Here is a 22,329-nt window from a genome sequence, read left to right on the forward strand (position 1 = left end):
CATGTCCATCGAACTTTACCTGAGTCGAGCGAGCATCACTAGCGACATCCAACGATTCATTGAAGATTGTGGGGGAGGGGCAGTCCCAATGACGAAACACGTCCATGAATTTCAATCAATTTCAAGAATTTGTTTCCTCTACTTCTCTTATCATATAGGGAGACAACATGGCCCAACAATCAACAATCGACACCCTTCTCAACCTTGTCCCCGACCATCCCGACCGCGTCCTCTCCCACCTCTCCACTCGTCCCGGGGATCTCGCTTCCCAAAAAGACGCTCATGGCTACTCCCTCGTCCACGCAGCAGCATCCTACAACCACCCTGACCTCCTTCGAACACTTATGCAAACCTACAATGTCGACATCAACATTCTAGATGAAGATGGCGAGACGGCATTATTCAACGCCGAAACAGTGGATATTGTAAAACTCCTGATCGAGCTGGGTATAGACGTCAACCTCCGGAACAGCGAAGGCCAAACAGCAGAAGAGAAACTGGACCACGAGGACGAACAGCCCGAGATCGCCGCTTTCCTCCACCAACAACGCACCACATCCAGCAGAACTACTTCCGACACCACCTCGACCCAACCAAACGGGAACGGGAACGGAAACGGAAACGGAAACGAAACTCTAGACCGACCACCGCCCCTCCCCAACGGCATCCACATCAACGTCGGCACCATGGCACCAGATGAAGCGGGGGAAGCACCGGACCCGGAGTTCCGACGCCGGATTGAGGAACTAGCCGCACGAGAGGATTTCCAGACGGAGGAGGGGCAGAGGGAGTTGAGGAGTTTGGTTGAGGATGTGGTGGGTGGGATTAGGGAAGAAGAAGGTAGTGGGCAGGGGGTGGGGACGAGGAGACGGGTCGGATGAGATTACCGGTCCAAAGAGATTACTTGGGTCATCGCCGGGCCAAACTGAGTTGATCACATCAAGGTCTGGTTTTGATTTCTTCTGGTTCGGAAAATTACTGGCTATCTCTATCCCTGGTGTGGTCTACCATCTGCTGCTTTCTCGTGGTCATCATCATATCACATGCTATCAATATCATAACCATCACGCCAACCCACTAGGATGACAACCACAATCCACGCCATGCACAAACTCCCGCAGCCGCTTAAACCCTTCGCTCAACCCACAAGCTGGATCATCTGGATCATGCGGACCGATATGACCAGTCTTACATTCGCCTTTGCCCGACCTTGCCATCTTAGGAGCATGGGAGTGATCATGAGCATGATCGAACGGCGTAGCGGGAACAGCCGACTCAGTCGACGGTGTAGCTAGACTACTACCTTCTGCTTCATCGCAGAGACAGTCCAGGTTCGCGGCACATAGCTGATCGCAGTCCGCGAAGTCACAGTCGGGAAACTCATCACTTCCGCTGTGATGGCAATGTGCGAGGTCATTGGAACAATGCAGCAGGAGTTCATTGCCACTGTGTAGACAATCGGCGAAATTGCAATCGGCCCAGTCGCAATCTGGTAACGTGCAGTCGGGGGAAAGACAAGCGTCCATAGGACAGGATTGTTCGGCGCAAGGTTCGGCGCCGCTACCGCCGCATGTTTCTGTGGCGGAGGTGGTGGCGGGACAATGCTGGAGTTCGCAGGGTGGGACCGTGCAGCCTCGTGCTGAGCAAGGGGGGGAGAGGCAGGGTGAGACGCTTCGGCAGGGGATTTTGACCGGTTCGTCGCAGGTGGTGTCGAAGCAAGGACGGCTGTGGCAGTGGCCTGATGCGTCGATCCAGTATGGCTGTGTCTGTTCTGTCGTGGCGTGGGAGGAGGACTCGAGACTTGGGGTTGGCGTGGCTGTGTTCCAGGCTGGCGGGTATCGGGACGGAGCGAAAGACTGTTGCGGCACCATATCGTTCGGCGCGTAGCTAGGCGACATGATCATCGGATTCATCATCGTCATCTCTCCAGCATTAGCAGTAGCAACCGAACTCTTCCTCCTCCTTCCCCTCCCATCCTCCTTCTTCCCACCACCTTTCCTCCTATGAATCCCCCGATGCTTACTCAAATTCGAACTATCCGCAAACCCCTTCCCACACTCCTCACACACATACGGTTTCACCCCCTTGTGCACATTCAAATGACTCGTCAGCGCCGTCTTCACCGCAAACCCTTTGCCGCACTCTTCACACACGTAGGCTCGGGAGCGCGTGTGCGTTGTGAGGTGGTTCTTGAGCTGTTCGTTTGTTACGAAGGCTTTGGTGCATGAGGGGGAGTGCGGGCAGGTGTAGGGTTTGTGGCTGGTGTGGGAGTGGATGTGGCGGGTTAATTTGGGTTTGGTGGTGAAGGGTTGCGTGGTGGTGCAGCCGGTCCAGTGGCAGTGGTACGTTGGTGCTTCCGAGGCGTTGTTTGGTGACGTGGTCCGTACGGCGTGGACGGAGCAGATGTGGGCGTCTAGGTCTGCGGCCGAGGAGAAGTGAGCATTGCAGGGGTATTGACCTGGGGTGTGCCAGTGGCAACAGTGGCGGCCAGAGCAATAGGCTGGTTCGCCTTGGAGGCGGGTTGGAGTGGGACTATGGCTATGTGTCTTCGAGTCCTGTGCTAGTTGAATAGCGGCGTGGTCGTGTTGAGGTTGTGGGAAGGGCATGTAACCCTGCAAGTAGGCAGTGGACATGGCGTCGAAGAGTTGCGGCATATCATAGTGGTCCATGTTGCCCTTGTGGCATTGTGAGAATGTCCCGCATTTCGATCTCTCTTAGCAGAACAATGGAAGCCGTTCAAAACCACCAAGGTGGTTGTTCCACTTTTGGTCATCGGCTCGAGCATGTCATTGGCCGTTGAGATGGGAGACAAAGGCTAGATGAGATGAATGGCCAACGATGGAGATAGGACCCCCGCTTCACTTCACATGCGCTTGCGCCTCAATATGGACGTATGCTAGGTGCATCCGCCCAAGACCTCGCCCAGGCGCCACGGCGTCGATGCTATAGTCATTATGCGCTGAACACCCTCCGTTCACGTAACTTGAGTATTTGCTATCACCTTCGAACCGCTGCCAACACTATATATATACACAGCCTATCCACTGTCCATCGACCTCGGCATCAGAACTACTCGACTGAAATAATGGGCAACTGCTGCGGCAGCGAAGACAAGAACTTCTCGGGTGAAGGAAGAACATTAGGTGCACAACCCGCGAGTGCTCCAGCACGGACGGGCAATGCCTCCGCAGCTGCCCCACCCAAGATCGGCGGCGTAGGGCGGACATTAGCTGGCAAGGACTCCTCGCCGTCTTCTGGCCAGGATCCGAAGGCGGCGGCTGCGAGGGCGGCGGAGGTAAGATCACTTTCCTCTACCAACATCAAGGAGAAGACTGCTGGACGCAGCAGTGTGGAGCGACGTCATGGCAGTGGTGGCAGGATGGTAATGACGGCGTGGATGTGAAATAAGGATACGAAGCTCTATGATACATACATAGGTCACGATATACCAAGTCGATCAACAGCTGACACAAATCCTTCTCGTCGGCAGGAACGTGCAAAAGCAAATACGCAAGGACGAGGCAAACTCGGCAAACAGCTCGATGCACAACGGAGTCAGAGTCAGGCCAACGCTTTAGCTCAGACGGCACGCGATAATGTCGCTTCGAGGGATGCGGATGCGGCGGCGCAAGCGAGGAATTATAACTGAACTTCAGCTCTGGAGAAGTTATGGACGATTAGATGATTTGACGGTGAAAGGTCTCGGAGGCAACTATGTTATGTCAAGCATTTGAGGAAGGAGAAGGGACGTTGTGTTGTTATGTGATACCCTTCGAAGGCGAAACAGGTTGATAGCATCCAGAAATACTCGGAAAGATGCTAAGATGCAACACTCTTCTCCTCGAGCGAAATGAGATGCCGAAACCATCAACGAAGGTCACCCTCGCACTCCTCTCCTCTTTTATTATCCAAGCGAACCTCTGCCATCTGCGATTTCCCGTCGTTGTTTACCTCATAAAGCATTGACGAGATCTTCACTCAAACTTTGCCAAAAAAAAGAACACTCTATTCGTTCGCCGCGAGCCGGATTCGAACCGGCATTCCCACGAGAGCGCCCTGGCAATCGCCGCCGACTCGGAAGATGACTCCCAAGGGTGGTGCACACACCAAACCTGTGTCAAGTCTCGGACTGGATGTTAACGTGGTGTCGTAGCCCTTAGACCATCACGGCTTGCATTGGTTGTAATATGTTTGGATAAAAACGATGGATCGGTTATAGCTGTTGCTGGCTATCTTGCCGAGGATCGTCCGCTGGATGGGCAGGAACGTGAGCAGTTGTCCGGGCTGGACAACTTCGTACACAAGAAGCCAGCTTCTAGAGCAGGAAGTGATATCGCCACTGGAGGTAGACAGGCCATGGACACTCTCATCCCCTTTCAACCCGCATGATCCTTCGTCCACTCCTCCTTCCACAACCACACCATACCATTCCGCATCAGTCTCTCCTCACCAACGACACCCCTTCCCTCAGGAGAGCCCCAGAAACCCACAAGTCCAAAAGGCGTCACCTCCAGATCCCACATCCAAGCCGTACCGTTCCTGTACAATTTCCTTGCATGCATTCGCGGTCCTCCTTCTATATCCGTGTCTGCCTGGGTGCCGGGCTTCACAATAGCGGAGATATTGAATGCGCCGTGGCCGTCTCGACACTCTGTAGCTTCTAGTCTGATGCTGGGACCATTTGGTGTGGAGGCGGCGATGGGGCGTGTGATGTGGAATCGGATGTCCAGCATTGGTGGATCGAGATGGCTGTTGCTGTTGCTGTTGCTGAACCAGATGTAGTAGCCACACCAGGTACCAGAAGTAAAGTATTCAGGTACGCAAAGACTTCTGTTATGATCCTGATACCACTGTCCCCAGGAATCATGACCTTGGTATGGCAAGGGTGGCGTGACAGACGAGTCACTGAGGGGGATATCTGCAGCGAGAGGGAGTCTGATATGCGGTACCTGGGCCATTGCGCCATATGGCCATATGGCCCTCTGTCGAGCTGTCCTGCATCGGATCGTGAGGACTGTGCTACAGAGCGCCCACAGGCACGTTTTCGCACAAGCAGATTCGAGGCCTTGTCGGGAACTCTCGTCCACCTCGAGGATACTTGCTCTTTGCGGAGCGGTATGGTCTGTGCCGAGGACTATCATGGCTAGACAGAAGACTCGTGCCGGTGACGGGTCTGCGTCGCCGTGGAGGAAACTCTCAGCCGTGAGGTCTTGGAATACTGGATGGTTTAGCACGGCGAGTGGTGGGAGCCACGGAAGTGTATGCTTCGGTGAGACCGGGGGGTTCCCTCCCGGTGAGAGGAGGAGGGATGCTTGATAGTCTGCGAGTGCGTAGCGTGCCCATGCCTGCGTTTGGGCTTTGACTGATAAATCCGCGTCTGCGAGCGTTTGACCATGTGGTTGGATGCGAAGAGCGGCTGCTTCGACTCTGTGCACGGTAACATTCCATGTTGAGCCAGCAGACCTAGCAATTATCTGTTTGAAGACCAATTTATCGTAGCAGGCGGATCGGACTCTTTGACAAGTGGTCGACAGGCGTAAGGCTGACAGGGCATCGCAGTAGATGGCAATGTGGACTAACAGCTCCTTGGGTAACTCAGCGAGGTCGACGGGTTTGGCGGTCGACATATTGAGCACTCTCGGTGAATCTTTTCAGATGAGAGTGTAAGAAGACGTTGCCCCTCGAGTATATACTGTTGCGGTTCGCATTGTTGCCTGCAGTGCAAGCCATGACTCGTCGCCTATCGCCCCACATCATCCTGTTGGCTTCTGCACCCTCACAACAACTAACAGCACAGATTCAAAAAATGACAAGCAACAGAATGGATGATGTATCTCCTGGTCTCGATATCGAGAGAGATTCGACGGGACTTACTCCGATGAAACCCCACTGACCACAGACATAAACCCCTCCAAGCACAACCGTCTCTTCATGACGAGTGATGACGCTGATATTTCTAAATTTTGGGACAAGACGGTACCTGCAGCTCTGTCCACACGATCATATTCAACTCCGTTCTATCGACCCAAACCACTCTCAACATTACATCTATTCAATACCTAACAACCTCACCAACAACAACACAATGCCTCGCGCCGTCGCCCCTCCTCCATCAGGTGAATTCACCGTCCGCCTAACCAAGCCCTTCAACGGCCAAGCAACAACTGTGATCGAAGTCATCGGCGAGCCCAACCGACCAGCAACAGCTCGCTCCAAGACCCTCCAGAACGGCAAAGGTGGTTCGGAGATCGAGAAAGTCGGCGATGTCCCAGCCGAGGACGTCAACGAGCTTATGAGCTTGATCACTACCCTCCGTGGATTCCCTTCGCATCCTGACCAGGACGTTTTCGGTCACGACACAATCTTGAACTTTGCGACGATGGAGATTCAGTGGAGTAATAAGGATGAAAATACGAGCTCGATTACCGATATTGCTGGTGAGCAGAAGGACGATTACAAAAGGGTGTCCGATTCTATCGAGGTAGGTCGTTGCGTCAAGGATGTTCGATGTGTATGCTGACTTATGTTCTACAGGCACTGGCGAGGACATTTGCAAAGAAGGACTCTGCTGTGTAGATGACGAAAGCACTTGCTCAACTCGATTATGGTCAAGGAGCTAAAAGGCTGCTGGTGTTGGCTCTTGGCTGTTCCCAGGCAGGTTCATTGCACGAAATTGCTATGTTACATACTGCCTGGTCTTCCTCCAGCCCATGACGAGAGATGCCCATACAGCTAAGTATAGTTGGCAATTCTTGGATGTACGCCCTTGTCACGGCGAAAAGTAGTACTCAAGAGTACTTCTATACAGAATAACAAGATATCAGATCCATAACCAATCATGATGCAATCTACGTTGTCTGCCCAATGATCATCATCATGATACTCCTCTACATCTAGTATTTACCCGACTCATGAATTTCCTGGCTGTGTGTCTCCTCGCGCTCCACTGCAGCTTTCTCCCCAACCCGAGCACCCTCTTCATCATTTTGCACATTCGTCAATCCAATCTTCGCTGCGCCGATCTTGTCGACTGGATCCCTGTATGCCGGGATGAAGTTGACTGCCAGCGAATAGGACCATGCCGCAATGAAGAAAGCCAATGGCACACCCATAGCCGGCGCTGTGTCATTGTAGATATCTGCCACTGCACCAAGAAGGGGCGGCACAACAGCGCCACCACAGACACCACCCACGATGAAGCCGGAGCCACGTTTGCTGTACTTGCCCAGTCCACGCATGCCGAGCGCCACGATCGTCGGGAAGATGATCGACTCAAAGAAGAGTGTGATGTACAGCATAGCCATGCCAGTATTGCCTCTCTGCGTGATCGCCGGACAGATGAAGACGATGCAGAAGGTCAGATAGAACAGGAAGACATATCGTGGCCGAATAAAACGCATTAATGCAACTCCAAGGAATCGGCCCATGGCGAAGGCGCCTTGGGCGCCAGCGAGGAATTGAGCGGCGAGGGCTGAGCTGGTGCCTGGTCGTGTGTCGACGACATAATTAATGAAGTAGCTAGCGATGGCTACCTGTGCGCCTGTGTAGCAGAATTGGGCGAAGGTGGCGTGGAAGAGTCGATATTGCTTCCTAAATGGCTGGACGTCTGTATTCGCATGGGTTTCTTCGGCTTGGAAAGCCATGTCTGCGTCTGTGATCTCAGGGATTGGCGAGCTGTGCGTCTTTAGTAAGGTACTGGTCTCGTGGAGGCGAGTCTAGCCCGCTACTTACAAATAGAAGACTATAGCTAGCAGGAACACGAAGATTGCGATAGCGAGGTAGACCCATTGCACGTTCACCAGCGCTTTTGTATCATCTGCCGTGTACTTGAAGAAGACGTAGCTGCCCAGCACAGGAGCGATGACCGTTCCAATACCGTTGAAAGCCTGGGAGAAGTTGATCCTGAGCTCCGAGTACTTCGGTGGACCACAGATAGTGATGTAAGGATTGGCAGCCGTTTCGAGACTACCAAGACCATTACCGATGATGAAGATCGCGGCGCAGAAGCCTCCGAACGAGCGATGCAGGATACATGGCCACGCGATGAGGGCACCGATGCCGTAGAGACAGAGACCCCAGATGAAGACGGCCTTGAAACCGTAGTGGCGTAGGATCCAGTTCGCGTGGCCAAGGAAGGCGAGAGGGTAGGCGCCGAAGTATGCTGCTTGTAGGCCTGAGGAGCGAGCACGGGTGATGTGGAGGGTATTCTGGAAGTGCTTGTTTAGGGTGTCAAGGAGACCGTAGGAGAAGCCCTGTGTTTTGTCAGTGCTCAGACCTGGTAGAGAAGCTGTCGTGGGTTCCTACTTACCCAGAGAAAAAACAAGATGGTGACCAGACAGAGAGGATAGATGGAAGCCCGCAGCGTGAGCTCCGCGGCACTAGTCCTCGAAGTATTGCCTTGTTTGAGGGACATGCGCTTGAAGATGGCCATCTTTAATAGCCGCCGTGGAAGGGAACGGTGACAAGAGATAGGCTAAGGATGAAAAGTGAGGTTGAAGAAGAACAACAAGCCAACGAGCAGCAAATATCGTGGGTAATGACACCTCTTTGAGGTACCATCAGATCATTACCCAAAGGATGACCTGATGTGCAGACCTGCCACGCATAGTGCACGCAGCGTCCACATGCCGTCCACATATCACGACTTCCAGTCGTGACCATGCAGATGCTATACTAAAGTTCGATGGCGTATGTTCTCCAGATCGCTGACGACTCTCTGTGGTCGAAAGAGCGGCAATCACCTGTAGCGGCAAGGGGAGCGCTGTTCCATCCTTGCAATCTTGCCTGGTGGTGTTGCATCGGGTGTGGAGAGGCGCGGGGTTGCCAAGGGAAGGTGAGCCTCGGGGTATTTGATGACGAGGTCCAAGCAGGAGAATGTGTCTGTTCTTAGTCGTGGATGTGAAGGAGGAGAAAGTGATGTGCAAGACAAGGAAGAACTTTGGGTAAATGGTCTTGAACTCTGTTTCCCTATATCACGTATGTAGTGATCGCGTGGCAGAGCTTTTGGTTTGGCTATCGTCGTGCAAGAGATGAGACGAGATGGAGTGAGGTTCGGAATTCATGCCCGACGACAGCACACGGCTGCAAGCTTCGGCAAGTACCTTCAGACGTCACAGAACATTTCCTCGATAGCCGACTCGAGACGGAGACAGTATGCATGTGATGTGCATGTTTATTCGTACAGGATAGACATGAACAGCCGTAACATATGTAAATCGATTCCCGTCCGCGTCGCCGCACCGAAGTCGCCAGGACTCCAGTCATCCTTTCAAGACCACGAACTGAACATGACGCCCTGCTGATTGCCACAACAAAGTAGAAGCGCCCTGAGGCGAGCCGCAAACGCCTACAACATTCCTGCGCCTGAGAAGCTGACGGGCACCCCAACCAGGTCAAATCACTCTCCTCGTTCCAAGCAGACCTCAAGCGGCAGCAGCAGCGACCGCAGCCGGCTCAGCCATGAAAGAAGGAGGCAGATGGCCGTGAACAGTGGTATATTCGTCCTTGTATCGCTTCGTCTCCTCGTTCGACAGCTGCTTGTACTTCTGTATCCACGTCAGCATCCTGTTGATTACACATCGAATCTCGACATCAGAGATAAGAGGCAACTTACATCCTTCTCCTCCTGACTCAAAGCCTTCCACTCCTGCCCAATCAGCTTCGCACGCTCCTGGACCGTGATGTTTTTGAAATCCCCGCTGGCCTGACGATTGATGCTGAACTGGAAATACGAGGAAATTGGGCTCTTGACTCTGCGCTCGTCGTGGATCGATTGCACTCGCACGCCATAGAGCTTCTTGTGTGGGCTGGCGTCATCGGCGACCTTCTTTTCTAGTCTGCGCAGCTGCTGACGGGCACGATTTGCCGCGGCTATCTTGTCGACGGTGTGTGATTCGACCCATTTCTTGTAGTCCGCTTGTCCTGTTTCTTTAGCTTGGTGGGCCAGGTGGTTGTAATGCTGTGTAAGACATTAGTCCCTAGACATGTCGACGAGCGGCTCGCTTCATATAGCGAAGCGCGACATACCTCTATATCGGCGGGCGAGCATTCCTTCCATGCCGCAGCCATTGCCTTACTGTGTTCCGTAAGTCTGCCCCTCTGTTCCTGCCTGTCCTTCGTGCTACCACTCAGACCACCCTTCTTCGAATACTCCTTAAGGAACATGATGTACGCATTTGCAGGTGGCACGATTGGGTCAACAAGCGCAACCTTCTTCAATGCCCGGATCTTCTCACTTTCCGTCCTCGCAAGCTTGGCTGCTTGTTGGGCTTCCGTCAGCTCCTTCCGTGGCTTTGGCTGCTTCTTCGCCTTCGCAGCTGGGGACTTTCTTGCCGCTGCTGCCTTCTTGCGCGCCTCATTGCCTTGTTTCGCGGGTGAGTCTTCGAGGTTGGTGGCTTTTGGTGCAGCGCGTTTAACACTGCGTTTGACTGGTCGCGAGGGCTCGCCGACTACGTTACGCGGTCGGCCCGGTTTCGCATAGTCTCGGTGACTCTGGGAGAATAGTACGCGGGAGCTGACTTCGACTTGGTGTTGTGATGGCAGCGACAAGGGTAGGCGTTGGCGGATGGGCAATCGCAGCAGTACCGCACGCCCGAGCATGTTGGCGTTATTCTGAGAGTGGCAGTAGATGAGCAATGTTATTGCGACAAAGGCTATGAACTCCAGATACAGTAAAGGCGGTCGTGTTGTGAGGGCCGGATGCCTCCTGTAACAAGAACTCGTCGCGTGAGCAAGCTTCAGTTTGTTCCCAGTCGAGCTCTCCCAGCCACGAAACAGCGGAACATGGTCCGAGTGTCTTTCTAGCTTTCTATTAGCGTGTTCGATCACCATACTTCTGCACCTTCGGTACGTATACATAGCTACACCGTCGAACAAGACAAAGGACTTGCTATACTCTCACGCACGCGCCGATTGGTCTTGGGAATAGCCCGGTGTGGCGAAGGGAAGAATCCCTTTCATACTGACCGCGCGATCCTTTGGCAAACGATCATGAATGACTTAGTTTGTTGTCAATTCCAGCTACATGTGCAATCGCAGCAGATTATCTCGACATATTGAGTTCAGCTGATGGCCGGTTACGAGAACAGATGATTAAATAAGATTGTAAGAGGGACTGTGATAATCTGCAGCACTGGAAAGAAAGTCTTGGTAGAAGCTGATCCTCTTGGACATGGGTTATCAACGACTGCCATAACATCTCTTCTTAGACAGAGGTGCATATCACATCGTACCCCTCGAAGCTCGCGGAGCTCATGTCTCCTACCGTTTTCTCTGGATGATTGACGGGCAAATAAGATCTGTGAGAACAGCCGTCGGAAAGACATCCTTCGGAGCGGACAGCTAATGCTTCTTCTTCATCAGCATGATACATACGAATGCCATGTTCATGCTGTGCCGCGCTCTGTCGGTCGACTATGAGGTTCCTGCCTGCAATGTCTCAGACGTCTTTCCTGGAGTCCGTTGCACGAGCTGATAAGACGCCAGTAGTAACCTGACCAAGCGTACATCACAAACATCTTCCCCTCGCACACGAAGCCATCCAAGAGCCCGAGCATATCGCCCGCTTGGTGATGATGTAGTGAAGAGACTTCGTCGGAGCTGTGATATATTCACCACAACAACGCAACAGCAATTCCTACTCCAACCCATTCCATAAGAGTGGTCGCCTGTTCATGCGCCTATCACGATGCATAGTGACTATGATCTGGGCATGGCGAGACATCTAAGTCGCTCAATACCATGATCCACAAGCCACCGCCATACCCTCTTCGACGTCTTCCCACAGTACCACCTCACCACCATCTCGCATCGTACCAAACACCCCACGGCGTACTGCTCTGCACCCCTTTCTCCTACACAAGGACCTGTAGCAGACCGCCTCGTGCACATTCCAACTCTCTAGCCTGCATCAATGCCGAGCAAGAAAGTCCGTTTCCTTCTTCCCTCCGCAGATAGTACGTCTTTCCCATCATGACCAAGCAAATGTCCTCGAGACCCACACTAAGCACTTCTAGATCGCTCTAGCTCAAAGTCGAGCTCAAGAACCAGCGGATCCAGCTCCAGATCCAGTTCCAGCTCCAGCAACTGGAGCAGCGAGACTCAACCAGCGACATCCCAGCCACGGACGATTGCTGGTTCGAGAAAGCGGCCGAGCAGTGGCAAAAACGATGGAAGGTATGAGGTCGTGAGGACGAAGCGGGAAGCCTATTATGGTGGACGGAAGGAGACGACGTATACCACCAAGTATAGTTATTGGCGAACGTAGCTCGCGGGGTAAAGCGAAGGCAGACTACGTGGGATCCGGCCGGGAGTGAGCTTTAGGTACGGCGCATCGCCAAGATCGCATAGCAGATGAGGCTGAGCTTTTGAAGGCTCCATGCCAGACGGGACAGCCATCAAAACGCCAGAAAGCCGTTTTTGCAGTCGTTCTTCTACGGCCCTCTATGGATTTCCGGTGTACAAATAGACTGGCAGACTCCCCGCACGTAGGTCAGGCTTGCCGCCAAATTGGAGCAAGCGGCTAGCACCCGGGAGTCACTGGTGAGAGTCTCACAGCTCGTCCGAGATTGGAGGCCTTTCGTAATCATGTTGGTGAGGACAGATCCAGCTGGACCAGCTCTGTGAGACTGTTGAGGAGCAAATCTTCACGTCCCAGAACTTCACGTCTTGGTAGCATCATCACTCTCGTGTCTCGATTTCAGACTCCTGATCACAACTTCACGCGAAAGCTCCTTTTGTTTCTGCTCAAATCCCATCATCTGCCCGACCAGTCCGCCGGGCTTGGGCACCGGGCATTCTCGCTTGGGTCTGCCATCGGCAATCGTTCCTGTTGGCGTGACTCTATCGTGTCCATATTCCACACCTTCCTCTGCCTCACTCTTCATCTTCCTTCGCCTTCGCTTGACAGATCCATCTGGCATCTCAATAGTATCTGCATACTGTCTTCGGTCCACGGGACATGGAAGAAGATGTGGCGCTGCTACGACCAGAAATGAAATGGCGAGGGTGGCTGTAAAGAGCGTGCCCGTTGTTCGGGAGCGAGGGTGAAGGTAGTGCATTTTCAAGTCCCACACCATTCACTTCTTCATCTCATCGACTTCGTGTAGATCTCAAAGCACCTCTTCCATGCATCGAGCATTGATCATATTTGCGGCAAACCTCCGAAGCTAGTCGAAGCTTAATCTACATGACTCGAGTGGCATATTGAAAGTGACGATCCACGACAAGCTTAATGCCCTGCATCCACGATACACGGCCCTTCGCACAACCTTGACGCTACATCAGGCTATCTTTCGAAACCGACCATGGCTGCGGCTACAGTCGTACCTACAGATTCGGTCTCTTCCGACATCCCAGCCGACGTCACCACACGAGCAGCAGAAGCAGTCCGACGCTCAGCAAAGCGCACACGAGAAGTCTTTGCAGCAGACTTCGCCCAACCCTCGGCTCTTGAGACATCAGCACAACCCACTGCAGCACCCTCACAACCCTCACCCTACGAAAGCGCCCAGAGAGCCAGTGTTGCAGCAAGGATACGGAGCGAATATGCAGACGTACGAGAGCTCCCAGCAGGGCTGGCAGCAAAGCAAGCAAATGCCCAAGGGGGACTCGTAGCACGGCGGAAGAAGCCAAAGACCGAAGAACAAGCCAGCGATCCGCACATGGCGAAGATGATTGAGGTTGCGGGTCCCGCACGAACGACATCTCAAACAAATGGCACATCCACTGCTCTTTCCCGAATACAAGGCACAGCAGGCGCGAAAGCACCACCTAATGCTAATGGACCGATACCACAGCGAAACACACCATCTTCCAGTCTTGTACGGAGAGACACCGTACGCTCACAAAAGCCAGATTGGCACGCACCATGGAAGCTATTCCGTGTCATATCAGGCCACCTTGGCTGGGTCCGAGCTCTTGCCATGGAACCAGGGAACCAATGGTTCGCTTCTGGAGCTGGCGACCGCACGATCAAAATCTGGGACTTGGCGACAGGAACACTGAAGCTCACGCTTACCGGCCACATCAGCACTGTACGAGGCCTGGCAGTGTCTCCACGACATCCCTACCTCTTCAGCTGTGGCGAAGACAAGATGGTGAAGTGCTGGGATCTCGAGACGAACAAAGTCATCCGGCACTACCACGGTCATCTTTCTGGCGTCTACACCCTCGCGCTCCACCCCACGTTGGACGTCCTCTGTACCGGAGGCCGAGACGGCGTGGTCCGAGTCTGGGATATGCGGACAAGAAGTAACATCCACGTCCTCAGCGGGCACAAACAAACCGTCTCTAGTATCGTGACGCAAGCCACGGATCCGCAAATCATCTCCTCATCTCTCGATAGCACGGTGAGGATGTATGACCTCGCGGCAGGCAAGACGATGGGAGTTCTTACGCACCACAAGAAGGGCGTACGAGCACTCACGACTCATCCGACCGAGTACACCTTCGCCTCCGCATCCCCGGGTCAGATCAAACAATGGCTTTGCCCTGAAGGCCAATTCATGCAGAACTTCGAAGGCCACAACGCCGTAATAAACAGTCTAGCAGTAAACGAAGACAATGTCCTCTTCTCTGGCGGCGACAACGGGAGCGTGGCGTTCTGGGACTGGAAGACGGGTCACAGATTCCAGTACGAGGATAGTATCGCGCAGCCGGGCTCGCTCGATGCTGAAGCGGGCATCATGAGCTCGACTTTTGATCTGACGGGTTTGAGGTTGATTACGGGAGAGGCGGATAAGACGATTAAGATTTGGAGACAGGATGAGAATGCTACTGAGGAGACGCATCCCCTTGATTGGCGGCCGACGCTTGGGAGGCAGAAGTTTTGAGAGCGTTGATTGGTTCAGATATATGTACAAGTGGACAGCACTCGTCGTCTCGCACAAGGCATGTCTGCAAACTCGAACCACCCGGATCCATGAGTGCAGCGTGAAAGACATAGGAGAAGTACATCATATCGTGAAGGCGCAGCAGCGGGAGTAACGAGAGACCACGAAGAATCAACCTGACACACTTTTCTGCCTCGAAAGTCAGTGCCCGCCTGGCCAGGCCCCCCGAGAGAAGGCTTCCGATATCATGGACTTATGTCAACCGGAAACACTTGTGGTCGACGGCACTCCTGCTACGGAAGAGGTGGTCGATGCTCATGGCGAAGCACTTGCCGATGCTGTCCCAACGGTGGTGGCAGCCGTCACCGCTGTGGAATCATCATGATCATCGCCACAATCCGGATCTCGCTTCAAGACATTGGTGGCGCTGTCGCCAGGCACGAGACTCTCAATCTCTGTCAGGAGAGCGTCTTCGCTGCTAGAGGTCGATGATGTGCTTGCTTCACGACGGACCACTCCCAGGATATCGGACGTTTGTGACGCTGTTCCGGTAAAGTCTGATGACTTGTCGAGATCGAGGGCGGTAGTTGTGGGGGTTGTCGGGCTCGAGAGCTCATCGAGGGTTCCGGAGAGCTCATCGAGAGCCGTGGCGGGCAAGGCTTCTGCGTCGCGGCGAATAATCGACAGCAGCTTGGTCGGAACAGGAAGCAGACCGGCCGCTTCAGTCACATCTGCAAGGCTAGCAGTAGACGAGGCTCCGGCCTCACGACGGCCCACGCTCACAGCTTCCTCGACATCATCCAGGATCTTCTTGGCATTAGCACGACTCAGGTCGTTGCCGGAGCCAGAGCCAGCACTGACCTCACGTCTCGTGTTACGCAAAATCTCCTTCTCCATGGGATCGACGTATGTGGTCGCGGTGTAGAGATTGCCAAGCCCCTGAGCGTTCGAGCGATACACGTTGACCTTGCCATCAGCTTTCCTCAGAATTGCAACAGGACCGCGGTTGATTGGGACGGCTATGGCTGCTGCGAACAGCGTTATGAGGGTGAGACTTGTGTATTGCATTTTGAGATGGCAACGACTGTGGAGTGTACTTGATAATTAGCGAAGGCGTGTGTGTATGGAGAGAAGTGACGAGACTGCGAGGTGCTAGACGATTATATGTCTCAATCAGGGGGAAGATCACGTGGTAGCTTGACCGCTATCATCTTACTGTGTCACCACTGTGATCAATTATAGCTCTGTTCGATGCTTACCAGCAGCTATGCGTCTGAGTTTGCGTGCCATTGCTGTGTGTCAGGAGGAGTTTACGTGCAGTGCCTTTGCTGCTGCGCGCCAATGTGCGCGAGTGGTTCAGTAAAGTTCGAGACATCATGCCGTTGCCTGAGTCAGGAGGATATTGCTTCGCATGCATGTCCCCCGTGAACCTGCGTGGTCCAGAAGATGTGAAGTGCGGCGAGGTGAACACATAGCACGACTATGCAAGCGTCCAGTGAATCTTCAAGTATGTGTTCTGTAAGCAGAGTTGCGTATCGCCATAAAGCGTTTATGCTTGACGAAGCTGTAGCTTCCACGCGAGGTTTCAGCGACGGCGAGAGCAGTCGACGGAGTGAATGTGGCAATCGATCTGTGCTAGACATAGATGATCGCCGAGACACATACCAGTAGGCCAAGCAACAGATCCCAGTGAAAGTGCCTCCTCAAAACCGTTCAAGTCCAATGATGACTTCTACAGTATGAACAACATATCCATCTCCGTCGACATAACACCCACCATGACACTAGGCTACAGCTCCTTCCCCCACCCAAACGACAACGAAGACAACCGGGCGAGCCTAGAAACTGTCCGCATCAGCAAACCACATTTTACTCACGACACCAGGTCCGTCGTTGACGATGACTCGATGTACGATCGACTAGATTATGGCGAGAACGGTAATGCTCGAAGGCAGTGGCTGGGATCACCAATTTGGATGGTGGCGACGTTCGTGTTGATCACGGTGTTGGTAACGGAAAATGGATATCTTTGGTCAAGTGCTTGGAGGAGGAATCAGTGTTGATATGGTATTCAAGAGTGAGAATCTACAGAATTCACGTGCTGTGAGATTTACACAGTGCTGATTCGTTGGCCAGATACTCATCGGAGCTTGCCACAGACAGTAAAGGACCTACGTTGATAACAAAAGATCATTGGCTCGCCGGTAGTGGCGGACCGCAAGGAGGCTAGGTCCTGCCGAACCATGTGGATGGAGTCGATACTAAGACGCGGAACACGAGCTCTTCCGCTTGGACGACATACTTGGCGTGATAGACTCCTTGGTCACAGCATGCACAATCATCATGTAGAAGGTCTGCGGTCTAGCATAACTCAATGAGTCCCCATTCACCCAAGCAAATCCTCCTCACCCCCATCAGCCAGCGCCCTCGCCTCCGAAATCAGCCCATCAATCTTCTCAAACTTCTGCATTAGCTGCCACCACCCTTGATCCGGGTTATCTTCATCGACTGGATCACTGCCTCGCCCTAGATCCGCAGGAAACCACGTCTTGACATCATGCTGCCAGTCAGCTTGCTCACCGATCGGCAACCGTTCGTTCTCCGTGAACATCACATCCCACTCCCTGCGATACAAGTTGAGACTCCAGCGTGGCTCGTACGTCTGAATTGTCTTGTCTGTTCCAGGCTCTCTCATGCGATCCTGAAAGTGGTTGAGCTCGAGAGTGAAATCTGACTCTGCGATTAAGAAGCGGTAGCTGCGCCGCTGTTGGACTGCACACAGGCTCGGCAAGCTCATGAAGCGAGCGAAAGTTCGAAGGCCACCCTGTATTGCGGCCAGCTTTGGATCAACGCTGATCGTACCTGAGAACTTTCTCAGCTGTTCCGGCAGCTTCCACTCATCGATCACTTGCGTGCTAGCCAGAATATCACACTGCCAGGCCAAGCTAGTGTTGAGATCGCACAAGCTGATATCAAGAATAGAAGAAGGCGTGGTGCTGTCGCGCTCTAAGCGTGCCCACTTCTTGCAAGTCTGCTCATAATTCGCCGCACTTGTCTGATAGTCGATCGTCTCCTGCCACTCAACCTCCAGTCGGTAGTACCCTGCAGGATCTTCAAACGTGAAAGTCGCTCCATAGACAGGCTTGATGTCCTTGAGATCATGGGTCATGGCTTCGGACGGCATCAAGAGGTCGCCAGTACTCTGTAGAATGCCCAGTAATTGCCGTTCCGTGTCTTTGTCGCCCAATCTAACATCGTGTCAGTAAGCTATCACGGTGGGTACGAGGTGAAAACATACTCTTGTGTCACCTCAGCAGTATATTGTGACTGTTCCAGCATTGGCTCAAAGTCTCTTGTGAGTTCGTAGATACCATCGGCTGGCTCGCGGTATTGAGAGAGCAACATCGTGCCGAGCCTGAAGCGCATTTGCAGATGGCCTCGATAGTAGTGTAAACGACTCAGCTGCTTGCAAATAGCGTTGCGTAGCATCATCCACCCTATGTATGTTTGCTGATTGGCATAGCGCTCATGGTCCTCATTGTTTTGGTGTTGATCGCACGTTGGCGTTTTGCGCACGGCAGACTCGCTGCCTTCGTCGAGATTGCCTTGTTCTGCAATCTTGTGAATTGCTGGGGGTCGATAATCTTCAAGGTACACAAATTGAGGGACGTTGATGACTGGACCCGGCCACCGCAGGAAGTACTTACGGATCGGACTGATCTGTTTGGCCGTGATTTGGAAGCATGTCTGTCGCAGGCGATGCAAAGCGAGCTCGACCTCGGTGGGCTTGCCCATGACGCGTAAGGTATTCCGGCCTGGGTGATAGACAATGAAGCAGGAGTGGACTGTGCGTATAGGGTCCAAAGCCTCATAATTCGAACCCAGGACAGCTTCTGGGCGATACTCTGCGACTGGCCACAGAAAAGAGCCGATGGCGCCGAACTTCGCGTCTGGTAACGGATGCTGTCGGTAGCACTGTTGCAGAACTTCTCGTTGATGCTGCTTTTCTGCACGCTCTCGTAGCTTGGGCGTCAGCGAGACCTGCTTCGCGAATTTGGCTGAACGGGCAGACCTTGTCGAGCCCAGACCGAAATCATCAATGAGCTGACAGATGGCTAAGCGTGTTGCGGCCACAGCGTCCTTGCCACCCCAGATCCCAAAGGTGCGGCTCCGAGTCTGACTGCGAGGTTCATTAGAGGAGAGATATGTGCCATGCTGTCTTGCAATGCGTTCATGGTGGCGCTCGGAGCTGAGTATAAGGTCGTCTGGAATGCGGATAGTGTCTGTAGCTGGGTGTCGAGCACGCCACGATGCTTCTGCATCATTGTCGGAGTCGTTCACGAGCTTGGGAACGGCACGCTTCTGCTGTTGCTTTGGTACAGCACCAACTGTTCGCCATTTGCGAGGTGAGGACCGCGATTGTGATTGTGCCGCACGTTGAGGCTGAGGTTGAGGTTGCGGTGGTTGCTTATGACCACGTTGACGCGCGGGTTGAACAAGCTGCCAGCCATTATCTGATGACTCGTGGGATGTGCGGTCAGTGTCTCCGTGCTCAGCTGTGGTAGCCATGTTGTAGACCCTCTGACGATAAAGTGTATGGTCACCTTGAACTATGATTGTGAATTCGGGATTGAAAATCCTCAAGCTCTGTTCGTCATTGTAAAGATGTTTTGGGAAGGAGCGTTATAGTGTGCATCGTACCTACCTTTTCAGTGAGCCGATTGCGTAAGCCATTCACCTGGCCTTCCCATCTGCAGATCCGACACATCTTGGAACAGCATGATGTTAGATCTTTCCTCGAAGCACATCTCGACGATTAACCGTGTGCAAGCGTGTATTTACACTCTCATGTCGCTTGACTGGCAGAGCAGCGCTTAATACACGGTGAGGCAACAACAGCATTCATATGCCATGGTGTACCGTGAAAGTTGTGCTGAAATATGAGGAAGAGAGGAAACAGAAGCCATCGCCACTTATGAAAGGAAGAAGCTCAAAACACGCTAGCCAGATTCGTTAAAGTGGTCGCGTCAAGCATCGCGTCTTCCCACAAAGCTCGAGTCCAGGCGACAGAAGCAATGCCGTAACGCATACAACATAAAGCAATCATGCCACCGAGAGGAAAGAGATCAAAGGTCGAGCAAGCAAGACACTATCTATCAGGCGGAGGAGTGCTTCGGGAAGATTCTGATGACGAGCTGGGAGTCGATGACCTACCATGGGAGTGGATATACAACGGCAAGGAGATCACAGGCGCACGTACTGGACCCTTCGAATGTCAGGTTGGCGATGCAGTTCTGCTCAAAGCACCTGGAAGTGGTGAAGCATGGGTAGCCATCATATACGAGTTCTCCGAGGGGAAAGTCGAGGATGACGACGGCGATGTCACGAGCGAGAAGAAAGCCAGTATGCTATGGTTCTCGTCCGAGAAAGAGATTAGGAGCAAGAAGAAGCGGATAGACTTCTTGCCAAATGAGTTATATCTCACAGCAAGTTTCGATGAGAACCCGCTATCCACGATCAATGGCAAAGGCTCGATCCTCTCTTCTGAACAATTCGATCAGCGATATCCCACCGGCAAAGTACCGCGCACCTCGGAAGACTATGGCAAGATATTCGTCTGTAGACGAGGAGCAAACACGAGGACTGCAACGTACACAGACGAATTTGTATGGGAAGATATATACCGAGGACGCGAGGACTTGGACAACCTCGTGGAACTCGTGGAAACCCAGACAGTGAAGACAAGAAAGCGGAAAGCATTGAAGAGCATCAAAGAGCAAGATCTTGAGGACTTCGTCATTGGCAACGAAGATGACGAAGATCCACAAACACCACGCAAAAGGCGGAAATTCGCTTCCGGCACACCTACACCATCGAAAGCACGCACCCTTACACCACGCAAATTCGCCACGCCGACCGGCCGGAAGATAGTCACGAAGAAGGCATTGGAATTCACGCCGCTCGGAACAAGATTGCTGCCCACCACCCAAACGCAATCCTCTCCATATCAGCTCGCCCGGTCAACCCTCCACGTCTCAGCAGTTCCACACGCCCTGCCCTGCCGCGAATCAGAATTCGACACAGTCTACACCCACCTCGAAGCGGCCATCACCGCCGGAACGGGTGCCTGTATCTACATTTCCGGCACACCAGGAACGGGCAAGACAGCAACGGTGCGCGAAGTGGTGGCGAGCCTCCAGGGCGCCGTGGCGGAAGAACAACTGGATGATTTCTACTTTGTCGAGATCAATGGCATGAAAGTTACGGATCCGCATCAGTCGTACAGTCTGCTCTGGGAGGCACTGAAGGGTGATCGGGTCAGCTCGGCACATGCGTTGGAACTTCTGGAGCGGGAGTTCACCACACCGAGTCCTCGACGAGTACCGTGTGTTGTCTTAATGGACGAGCTCGATCAACTCGTCACGCGCAATCAAGGCGTGATGTACAATTTCTTCAACTGGCCACAACTCCGACACTCTCGTCTCATCGTCCTGGCGGTGGCAAATACTATGGACTTGCCTGAACGAACCCTCTCGAATAAGATCAGCTCAAGATTAGGTTTGACGCGGATTACGTTCCCAGGCTATACGCACACGCAGCTTATGACTATCATCCAGTCTCGACTCGAAGGCGTCGGGCAAGTGATCGTGGATCCGGATGCTGTGCAATTCGCCAGCAGGAAAGTCGCCGCGGTTTCTGGGGATGCGAGACGAGCGTTGGATATTTGTCGTCGTGCTGTTGAGTTGGCTGAGCAGGAGACCTTGACGGCGGAAAGCCAAGGGAAGGAGAATCAAGCCCCAGATACCCCGAGCAAGACACCTGGACGGCAGAAACAGAGTGGCGGATTAACACTGGCTCCCAAGCAAGGTATCGTCACAATCGCCACGATCAAACGAGCTATCAACGAAGCGACTTCGACGCCTTTGGCTGCATACCTGCGAGCACTTCCGCTGGCTAGCAAACTCTTCCTCGCAGCTCTCCTCGCCCGCCTACGAAAGACGGGGATAGTAGAGTCCACCCTCGCGGATGTCGTAGACGAAGCGCGCTGTTTAGGCCTCACATCTCAGAGTAAACACATAGACAGCTACCTGTTGACCCCAGAACCGATCTCTCACATGGAGAATGAACTCAGTACCACTGCTACAACCGGCACACCTCAGAAACGAGGTCGGCAAGCAGCGGTTCGGAAAGAACAGGATAAACTTGCTCGACTGCTTGGGTTAGGCGTTGCGGCGCAGGAATTGGCTGAGGCTGGTATCGTGGGTGTTGAGGCTCGGCATGGGGATCGAGTCGGGAGGGTCAGATTAGGTGTTAGCGAGGAGGATGTAAGGGGTGCGTTGAGGGAGGATGAGGAGTGTGCTGGGCTTGGGGTTGGTGGGTAGGCTTGTAATATAAAAGATCATGATTGATGTATACCACATGCTGTGGACTTCCAAATGCATGACTTACGTCGCAGCCATCATCATCATCATCATCATCATCGCTTCACGTTGCCACA

The 22,329-nt window shown here is 53.2% G+C and overlaps 10 protein-coding genes across 10 annotated transcripts; 5 read left to right on the forward strand and 5 right to left on the reverse strand.

Annotated features, from left to right (window-relative positions):
* Positions 1-167: 167 nt before the first annotated feature.
* Positions 168-881, forward strand: LTS14_002264 (uncharacterized protein; the record flags this gene model as incomplete). The annotated part of the gene is made up of 1 exon (XM_064834970.1): positions 168-881. The coding sequence occupies one exon, from the start codon at positions 168-170 to the stop codon at positions 879-881; it is 714 nt and encodes a 237-aa protein (XP_064697841.1).
* A 2,204-nt stretch (positions 882-3,085) lies between these two features.
* Positions 3,086-3,649, forward strand: LTS14_002265 (uncharacterized protein; the record flags this gene model as incomplete). Its single annotated transcript, XM_064834971.1, has 2 exons — positions 3,086-3,382; positions 3,491-3,649. The coding sequence occupies 2 exons, from the start codon at positions 3,086-3,088 to the stop codon at positions 3,647-3,649; spliced, it is 456 nt and encodes a 151-aa protein (XP_064697842.1).
* A 727-nt stretch (positions 3,650-4,376) lies between these two features.
* On the reverse strand, positions 4,377-5,627 carry LTS14_002266 (uncharacterized protein; the record flags this gene model as incomplete). The annotated part of the gene is made up of 1 exon (XM_064834972.1): positions 4,377-5,627. The coding sequence occupies one exon, from the start codon at positions 5,625-5,627 to the stop codon at positions 4,377-4,379; it is 1,251 nt and encodes a 416-aa protein (XP_064697843.1).
* A 458-nt stretch (positions 5,628-6,085) lies between these two features.
* Positions 6,086-6,576, forward strand: LTS14_002267 (uncharacterized protein; the record flags this gene model as incomplete). The annotated part of the gene is made up of 2 exons (XM_064834973.1): positions 6,086-6,481; positions 6,535-6,576. 2 exons carry the CDS (start codon positions 6,086-6,088, stop codon positions 6,574-6,576), a joined length of 438 nt encoding a protein of 145 aa, XP_064697844.1.
* Positions 6,577-6,893: 317 nt separating this feature from the next.
* On the reverse strand, positions 6,894-8,431 carry LTS14_002268 (uncharacterized protein; the record flags this gene model as incomplete). The annotated part of the gene is made up of 3 exons (XM_064834974.1): positions 6,894-7,674; positions 7,732-8,252; positions 8,309-8,431. The coding sequence occupies 3 exons, from the start codon at positions 8,429-8,431 to the stop codon at positions 6,894-6,896; spliced, it is 1,425 nt and encodes a 474-aa protein (XP_064697845.1).
* A 991-nt stretch (positions 8,432-9,422) lies between these two features.
* LTS14_002269 (uncharacterized protein) lies at positions 9,423-10,599 on the reverse strand (the record flags this gene model as incomplete). Its single annotated transcript, XM_064834975.1, has 3 exons — positions 9,423-9,545; positions 9,614-9,958; positions 10,027-10,599. The coding sequence occupies 3 exons, from the start codon at positions 10,597-10,599 to the stop codon at positions 9,423-9,425; spliced, it is 1,041 nt and encodes a 346-aa protein (XP_064697846.1).
* A 2,705-nt stretch (positions 10,600-13,304) lies between these two features.
* PRP46 (pre-mRNA-splicing factor prp46) lies at positions 13,305-14,831 on the forward strand (the record flags this gene model as incomplete). The annotated part of the gene is made up of 2 exons (XM_064834976.1): positions 13,305-13,835; positions 13,875-14,831. The coding sequence occupies 2 exons, from the start codon at positions 13,305-13,307 to the stop codon at positions 14,829-14,831; spliced, it is 1,488 nt and encodes a 495-aa protein (XP_064697847.1).
* Positions 14,832-15,146: 315 nt separating this feature from the next.
* On the reverse strand, positions 15,147-16,121 carry LTS14_002271 (uncharacterized protein; the record flags this gene model as incomplete). The annotated part of the gene is made up of 2 exons (XM_064834977.1): positions 15,147-15,859; positions 16,091-16,121. The coding sequence occupies 2 exons, from the start codon at positions 16,119-16,121 to the stop codon at positions 15,147-15,149; spliced, it is 744 nt and encodes a 247-aa protein (XP_064697848.1).
* A 1,096-nt stretch (positions 16,122-17,217) lies between these two features.
* Positions 17,218-19,400, reverse strand: LTS14_002272 (uncharacterized protein; the record flags this gene model as incomplete). Its single annotated transcript, XM_064834978.1, has 2 exons — positions 17,218-18,079; positions 18,130-19,400. 2 exons carry the CDS (start codon positions 19,398-19,400, stop codon positions 17,218-17,220), a joined length of 2,133 nt encoding a protein of 710 aa, XP_064697849.1.
* A 536-nt stretch (positions 19,401-19,936) lies between these two features.
* ORC1 (Origin recognition complex, subunit 1) lies at positions 19,937-22,213 on the forward strand (the record flags this gene model as incomplete). The annotated part of the gene is made up of 1 exon (XM_064834979.1): positions 19,937-22,213. One exon carries the CDS (start codon positions 19,937-19,939, stop codon positions 22,211-22,213), a length of 2,277 nt encoding a protein of 758 aa, XP_064697850.1.
* Positions 22,214-22,329: the final 116 nt, after the last annotated feature.

This window comes from Recurvomyces mirabilis (assembly GCF_035927965.1).
Source record: "Recurvomyces mirabilis strain CCFEE 5264 chromosome Unknown scaffold_4, whole genome shotgun sequence".
Classification (NCBI taxonomy): domain Eukaryota; kingdom Fungi; phylum Ascomycota; class Dothideomycetes; order Mycosphaerellales; family Teratosphaeriaceae; genus Recurvomyces; species Recurvomyces mirabilis.